Source organism: Uranotaenia lowii, chromosome 1, assembly GCF_029784155.1.
Source record: "Uranotaenia lowii strain MFRU-FL chromosome 1, ASM2978415v1, whole genome shotgun sequence".
NCBI classification, from domain to species: domain Eukaryota; kingdom Metazoa; phylum Arthropoda; class Insecta; order Diptera; family Culicidae; genus Uranotaenia; species Uranotaenia lowii.
The window spans coordinates 69,657,047-69,665,031 of NC_073691.1; the positions used below are offsets into that span (position 1 = coordinate 69,657,047).

General features: G+C 39.9%; 1 protein-coding gene across 1 annotated transcript; it reads left to right on the forward strand.

Moving 5' to 3' along the window:
* The first annotated feature begins 449 nt into the window (after positions 1–449).
* LOC129757308 (protein-L-isoaspartate(D-aspartate) O-methyltransferase) lies at positions 450–1,970 on the forward strand. Its single transcript, XM_055754491.1, has 4 exons — positions 450–713; positions 822–964; positions 1,025–1,262; positions 1,336–1,970. The coding sequence occupies exons 1-4, from the start codon at positions 659–661 to the stop codon at positions 1,581–1,583; spliced, it is 684 nt and encodes a 227-aa protein (XP_055610466.1). The 5' UTR covers positions 450–658; the 3' UTR covers positions 1,584–1,970.
* Positions 1,971–7,985: the final 6,015 nt, after the last annotated feature.

A 7,985-nucleotide genomic window follows, 5' to 3' on the forward strand; every position in this document is an offset into this window, starting at 1 on the left:
TTTCTTAATTACACTATTCATTGAACCAATAATTAAAATCAGCTAACCTTTCCAGCCACATCAGCAACCGTGAAATCATGTTGATAAAAAAATATTTTTTTGGTTGTTTCGATTATAGTCGTTTTACCATCATTATGGCATTCGCGACTTTATCAACGTTGCAGTTGGTGGATCGTTATTGAAAAACTATCCGGTACAACTGCGTTCGATGTGTACTCTTGGGCTTGAACTCGCAGACATCGGCTCAGGAGGCAACAGACTTGCCAACTGAGCTATACACAAGCCCATTATATTTAAAAAAATATGCAAATTCTGCATTATTTGACAAATTATTCATTTTTTGAATAAAATGTTGCGAATAGTTTTAAACCAAAGGTATGATAGGCTTTCTTCGCTAAGCGTGTAGACATTCGTGTTTGTTTTGATTTTGTTTCTGCGCAGCATTTCATCTGTTGTCATTGTCTGTGGTGCAATTTTGCATCGAAGTGAAATTTGTAGCTGCACAAATTTTAATATTTTCATTTTCCAGATCGTGTAGTTGATTTTTAATTTTCACTAACCAGTGCACTGTAATCCCTTCATCACGAACCGGATTTGTGGTCACCATCAAATTCTAGGGATCTGCTGTCTTTGTTTGGTATTTCCCTTTCTTGGAACCATGGCCTGGCGTTCCCGTGGATTGAGTAATGCGGATCTGATTCGCCAATTGAAAGGTATTTATTTTTAGTATATGCCTTTTACCTGCTCTTTGTTGATGGTATCATTTCGCGAATAATGCATCTTACTGCATCTGGCTCCTAAAATATTTTTTGCCCTTGCAGAATATGGGGTAATCAAGAGTGAAGCCGTGGCCCAGGCATTGACTGCGACGGATCGTAAATTTTATGTTGCAAGCAATCTAAATCCTTACGTTGATTCCCCTCAGAGAATTGGCCATGGCGCAACCATTAGTGCACCTCATATGGTAAATTCAAAGGTGAAATATCATGTGCAATCCTCAACTAATTTCTAAATATTTTTTTAGCATGCTTACGCTTTGGAACTGCTGGAGAATCACTTGAAAGCGGACAGTAGGGTGCTGGATGTGGGATCTGGATCCGGTTATCTAACCGCTTGTTTTGCTCGATACATTCACGCTAAAGAGAATGCCTCCGGTCTTGTGGTAGGGATCGAACACCATCCTGAATTAGTCAAACTTGGAATAAAAAATATCCGGGAGGACGACGCCAGTTTAATTGAAACAGGAAAGGTTATCATGGTTGGTACGTACTGGGAATGATAATTTTTTTTTATTACATTTTCATTTCCTGATTTTTTAAATTAATCAAATTGCAGAGGGTGACGGCCGTCAAGGCTCGAAGGAACATGCTCCGTATGATTGTATCCATGTGGGTGCAGCGGCTCCGGAAACACCAACAGAGCTCATCAACCAGCTTAAACCCGGTGGCCGCATGATTATCCCGGTTGGACCCGATGGGGGAACCCAATATCTGGAACAGTACGACAAGGATTCGAATGGCAAGGTGTCCAACACCCGACTGATGGGGGTGATGTACGTGCCGTTGACTGATCTTCACACGTGATGCCCGAACCGACATACGGTTTTCCTGTGGGTCCGGGTAATGCTGGTGCTTCTGTTGCTGTTGCTGTTAGCTCACAGCATAAAGAAACGATTTTTCTGAGAACCGGAACCAGAACACAATTTTCATCAAACTAAATACTAAATCCTGTGACCGTATGTTGTTTTAGTATTCACTTCTTCTAACTCGATGCTTGATTATACTAGAGATATTTATTTCAGTGATGTCGATACAATGTAATATTTGATATAGATTTTAAGCTTTCGATTATTTTTGATCTTATTTACTATTTAACAATTTCGGCCTTGTTCATATATGTTATTAGAAAGAACGGGGCAGTTTGCATACATATTACTGTGTAGATCCTAATGAAGCCTATCAAGAACATAATATATTGTTGTCTTTCCAAACCGAAAATTATTCGCTCAGGCTACATAGGTATAAGTTGATCTTGAAAGAACACTCAACGCATATTTACCTACTTAGAAGAAAGTGATTCTTTTCATTCCAGTTGCGTTTTTTAATGCGCTAAAAAGGATAAAAAAAACGTGCTAAAGGATGCTCGATAGTTGGCAATGAGAAGGCAGACTCTCTGGCAAAGGTGGGAGCGATGGAAGGCGACACGTATCAACGTGAAATCGTCTTCAACGAATTTTACTATCTGGTTCGAAGAAACTCTCTTGTTAACTGGCAGCGCAAATGGGACGAGGATGACAAGGGTCGGTGGTTCCACTCGATTATCCCAAAGGTAAGCCTTAAACCCTGGTTTAATAGATTGGACCTGAGTCGGGATTTTATTCGTATATTTTCCCGTCTCATGTCCAATCATTGGCCCTTATTCTGCGCCGCGCGTGACGTGATGATAGTCGACTCACCCAAGTCACTTGATTCCAGTTGTCACTTAAGCCGAGAAACGTCACTCGGATGAACTTTGTGAGTTCTTACCTTATTCTCGTAGTCACCCTGGGTGAGAATCGTCGCATTTGCGTGACGATTTTAGGTGACAATTGTCGGTACCTTTTCAGGTGGTGACGAGATAGAAATTTAATAGAAATTTCATTGTAAACGGAGAAGTAAGGCTGTAAATATTGAGTTTCACTACAGTATGATAGTTTAAGAATCAATAAAGAAAAATTCACTTTCATATTTGAATTTTTAAATTTATTCATACAGCGAAACAATTTTAACGACGTTATTAATAAGTTCAAGCATATAAAATTGGGCGAAGGTTAATTTTATTTCACTGTTAATATTCAACATGATAAAAAAAAACACACTTATATAGCACTTCACTCCATTTTATTCGATTCCCGCCGCTGGGGGAAAATTTCACTTGCACCGAGTAGTGGTGATTTCGGACAAATTAAAGGTTCGGCTTCGAAGTCCTGCTCTAAACAATTCTTCCTCACTCGCAGTATCCCCGCCTTTCGCCATGTCCCGCGATAAAATCAGCCTTTTGTGATCCGGCTGGTTGAAGCAGCAGCCATCGATTGTTGAGCTTTTTTGTTGTTCTTTTCGATGCGAATTCCGAATTCTGCGTTTTCACTTAGGGCGCACAATAATGCCCGTTTTTTCTGTTGGTTGCTTGCTGTCACCTTACGACCCGTTGGTGACCAGTTACAGACCAGAATTATCACAAAAAACTTGGAAAATTAGCTCGGAAAATTCGAATTGCGAGCCAAAAAAATCAATACAGAACAAATTCTACCATTTTGACAGATGTGCTCATTCGGTCACTCACCTAGAATGAACCTCTGTCACTTTACCCGTATCGACTCCGGGAATAAGGTGACAAATCTCACGGTGACTCCGAGGTGAGGTGACAATCATCACGTCACGCGCGGCGCAGAATAAGGGCCATTGTTCCTTAGACGCGGTACTCTATCGTTTTGACATTGCTGGCAGCAATTTGTGTGGTTGCGGCAAAGGTTACCATGACATCGAGCATATTGTTTGGTCGTGTGAGGTCCATCTTGTCGCCAGAACGAATTTAATAGACTCCCTTCGGGCCCGAGGAAAACCACCCAATGTTCCAGTGAGAGATGTACTAGCTGTGCTAGACTTGGACTACATGTTCGAAATCTACCTTTTTCTAAAAGCTATCGATCTTCGTCTATAATTCTTTTTTATTTTCATATTTCCCTTTCTATCTTCCTTTCTTCTCTCACAAAGTGTTAAGCTAAGCAAACAATTGTAAACAAACAAAATCGATTTTGGCTCCTTAAAACCTAAAGGTATGAGCCGTTTCAAATAAAGAAATTGTTAAAAAAAAAGGATAAAAATGCAGATAAAAACCGAAATATGAGCGCTAATAATCATAGCAGCTTTGCCTGCTAGCGAGCGACACGTCACACACGCCACGACGTTGCAAAATATAACGATGGATCACGCACGGAGTTAACGTAAACAAGGTACATTGAAATGACAGGAACGTCGTTTGTAAAAAGAGCGCTAGTAAAACTGTCGCTATTTGGTTTAGTGTTATACACATAATATTGTTTTTAAAATTGGCTACTCAGCCAGGAATATTTAAATTCCAATCTTTAAATATTTCTTGGCTTCTCAGATAGTTTCGCATCTAAACGTTGAACAAAGGAATGTTTTAGGGATAAATCATCCCAGAATATGAAAATCCCGTACAAAAAAAAAGGAATTCAAAGCCGTTTTGCACTGTAGTAGGGTCAAGTGGGGTAATTATGAACACGGGGTAATTCCGAACAAGTGCCATACGCGCTGCTGTGGGGGATGGATGAACACCAAAAGTTCCAAAAGTGGTAGTTCAACATCCTATTGATAGCTTTAAGGTGTTTCCGATCTATCTTCAAATCATAATGATATCATTTTAGATGTTTTAAAAAACCATTACCTCGTGAAACGGAAATCGTTTTCGACAATGTTCAATGTTTCGAATATCTGATCATAGAAAATACAGGTGGAATGTTGTCATCACCTGTTTGACATCCAGTTTATGATGTTCTGTCTGGATTTTGAAGAAATTTTGAAAAAATTTATTCGCACTTATTCACAGATGGGTGTTCATATTTACCCCATAGTTTTCGTTCTATGGGGTAATTATGAACACATCTTCTTATGCATTTCCTGACATTTCTAATGCTGATTTATGGTCGAATGATTTATTCATCAACTTAAGGGGCCATTCACTAATTACTCAAGCATTTCTAGATCCCTTTTCCCCTCCCTCCTCTTGTCAGAAATTTCTTAAAAAACTACTGACACCCCCCCCCCCCCTTCTATAACATCTTAACACATTAACGACCGTGGAAAAATCTTAGCCGGGAAACATCAACATTCGGATTTATATCCCAGAATCCTCTGGACCAAATTCAATAAATTTCATAATCAAATTAGATCTGCAATGTGTTAAGTTTTGAATTATTGAGAAATTGATTTTTTTTTTTCCAAAATTGGGATTTGGATTTAGAAAAAAAAAAGCTATGCCAGTTCTTTTCAGTCTTTGCAAAAAACTTTTGAACCCCATTTTTTAAACTGAAAATAAAATTTCAAAAGTTGATTGTGTGGGACACCCTAATGTAGTGTGATGAGAGCTGAATATTCGTGACAGCTCGAGGCACAGGCCCTTGTCACGAGCGCTCTTGCTCCGCGCTCTTGGTAACAGTCGCCATGTTGAGACGTCCTCTTGTTTCCCAACGACCGACGCAGCAAGACGTGTGGCCCGACGTTGCTCCTCTAAGCGATCCCTTTTCCCGGCATAAATCGGAAATGCACATTGGTGATCCTTCCAGGAGTTCGATTTTCCGTTTTGTAGCCTAAAATTCTTGGAAATGCATCGATTTTTGAGCGCTAGGAGAGGGATCATCATCGAGAGAACATAAAAATGTGGAGTGATTGGACAAGTTAAAAAAAAAGTGCGTTCGAAATCTCAAGATGGTCGCCCTTGAAAAAAAAATAATTTTGATAAATGAGTTATAAAAAAGAATGGAAGAAGAAAGCAGACAGGGGGTGATGAGCGGAGCACATAGCTGTGAAAGGGGAGAGAAAACCGGAAATGGGAGAAAGACGTGCAGGTTGTCGCATGGATGTACATTGAGTCGACAGTGATTGTGCAGAGCTGAAAAGAATGGCCGAGCGGATCTAAAAAAGATCGCGCAGAGAGGGTCTAAATAGATTCGGTGAGATCGTGCAGAGCGGATCCAGTGAGATCGCGCAGAGCAGATCCAGAAATATCGTGCATAGCGGATCCGGTGAGATCGCGCATAGCGGATCCGGTGAGATCGCGCATAGCGGATCCGACGAGATCGCGCAGAGCGGATCCGATGAGATCGCGCAGAGCGGATCCGATGAGATCGCGCAGAGCGGATCCGATGAGATCGCGCAGAGCGGATCCGATGAGATCGCGCAGAGCGGATCCGATGAGATCGCGCAGAGCGAATCTAGAAAGATTGCGCAAGGCGGATCTGATGAGATCGCGCATAGCGGATCCGATGAGATCGCGCATAGCGAATCCGATGAGATCGCGCAGAGCGGATCCGATGAGATCGCGCAGAGCGAATCCGGTGAGATCACGCAAAGCGAATCTAGAAAGATTGTGCAGAGCGGATCTGGTAAGATTGCGCAAGGTGGATCCAGAGAGATCACGCAAGACTGATTTAGAGAGGTCGGGCAAAGTACAGCGGACTCGGAGAGATTGTACTGATTGTGCTCAGAGTATCTGAAGGATTTTGAATGGTGATTCTAAATAGATCGAAGTCTAGAGAAAGCATAAAGCGAATTTAAAAATCGCACACATGTGGCTTAGAGACACTAGGCAGAGCGACAGCTGCAGTTGTCACCCGAAGATCTGGAAATACCGCAACATGTTGCAACAAAATACGCCTAACGGAAAGGAATGAACGGAATGAATCTCATAATTGAACAAAGCTCCTCCACTTTCATATTAATTCATTTTCTTATTTTGTTTGTAAAGACTCGTTTAACAAGTTTCTAAAAACACGAAGATGATGAACGTAATGTGTATTTGACCAAAATTGCGTCTACGCCAAAAAAAATAGCTACTTCTCTCCTACTAGCTACTCCAAATTAAAGTTCTTTTCATAGCATCGAAGAAATTTCTATTTGAACACAAAAATGAATTGCTTACGATAAATTTAATGTACTGTTTCCGAAATATAACAGATTCTACAGTAATATGTCGCAATCAAAGAGAAGGTAATGCCATTATCATACAGCCAGCAATAGATTGTAGGTATGTAACACCATTGCACTTGAGAGCTTAATCGAAACTCAGTTAAACTGATGAAATGTTAGACTTCAATCTCTTAACTTTTACAAGAAAATAGAACTATACTTCCTATTATCATTGCGCTGACCTTAAGATCTCCAAAATGAATTGTCAAATTGATCAGTAAACTAAAATGGTATTATTTTTTTGGGTTGAGATTGGAAGAACGATTTCCATACATATGTACAGTTTCGGCTAAAACGCGACAACGCAACTGATGATACTCATGGTCAAGAATTTGTCAACATACATCCAGTTCTAGTTACTTCGTAAAGCTATACAATTGCACCGGGAACATAATTGCACTGGGAGGCAGCATTATTTCTTGAACGTTTTATAAAAATGGTACCTATTGACGTTCAAACAAAAATTATGAATGACGATGTTTGAAATTTGCATCGCTATGTTCACTCAAGTAGAAAGCCCTCTTCAAAATATACTTTTTGAGTTTAAACTTTCACGAGACACTACGGGAAACTATTTCGACGACACCGAAAAAATGAACCTAGGCTCCGGATCAAATTCTTCCACCAGTCTCCGCAGGATGGATGTATTCATTGGAGGTATGCATTGGATAGCCAGGAATAGTTTGTCACAATACAACACCTCGCTAGAAAGAACTAAAGAAATGTTTTTAGATCATAAAAGAAGTTTCATACTCACGATTAGACTTAAAAATTATAATCACAGCTGTGCTGTGATATTAGCTATAAACGAAATTTGTTTGTTTTGTTGCAAGTTTCCACCCGTTCCTTTCCCATGTTCATCTTTCTGAGGAGTGCAGCGGTGCCAGGAGTACCGATTATCTAATAATTGTACTCACCTATCAAACGGGTACTGTTTGTTTCAACAATATTGAAAAGTGTATGTTAGTAGGGGAAAATATTGATTGGACTAATTCAAACTTAAATGCCTTGTATAAAAATCATTTGGTAATTTCGAAAAACGATTTCTGTGGTTTTATTGGTCATTAAGGGAAAGATTTTACCAACAATGCTTGAATGAATGCCAATACCGTGTAAGCATTTTCAGTGATCATACATCGCACAGAGATTTTAAAGTAAGGATTGAATATAAAAAAAGACTCCTGTTTAGTTTGCATACGCACAGATTTTTAAAGTATTGTCTGATACAAACAAGTACTC

What these genes read in the sequence shown, in the direction of transcription:
- LOC129757308 (XM_055754491.1), top strand. Translation starts at nt 659, where the DNA reads ATGGCCTGGCGTTCCCGTGGATTGAGTAATGCGGATCTGATTCGCCAA. An exon ending in CCATTAGTGCACCTCATATG is followed by an intron (nt 965 to 1,024) that starts GTAAATTCAAAG and finishes ATATTTTTTTAG; the next exon opens with CATGCTTACGCTTTGGAACT. An exon ending in AGGAAAGGTTATCATGGTTG is followed by an intron (nt 1,263 to 1,335) that starts GTACGTACTGGG and finishes ATCAAATTGCAG; the next exon opens with AGGGTGACGGCCGTCAAGGC.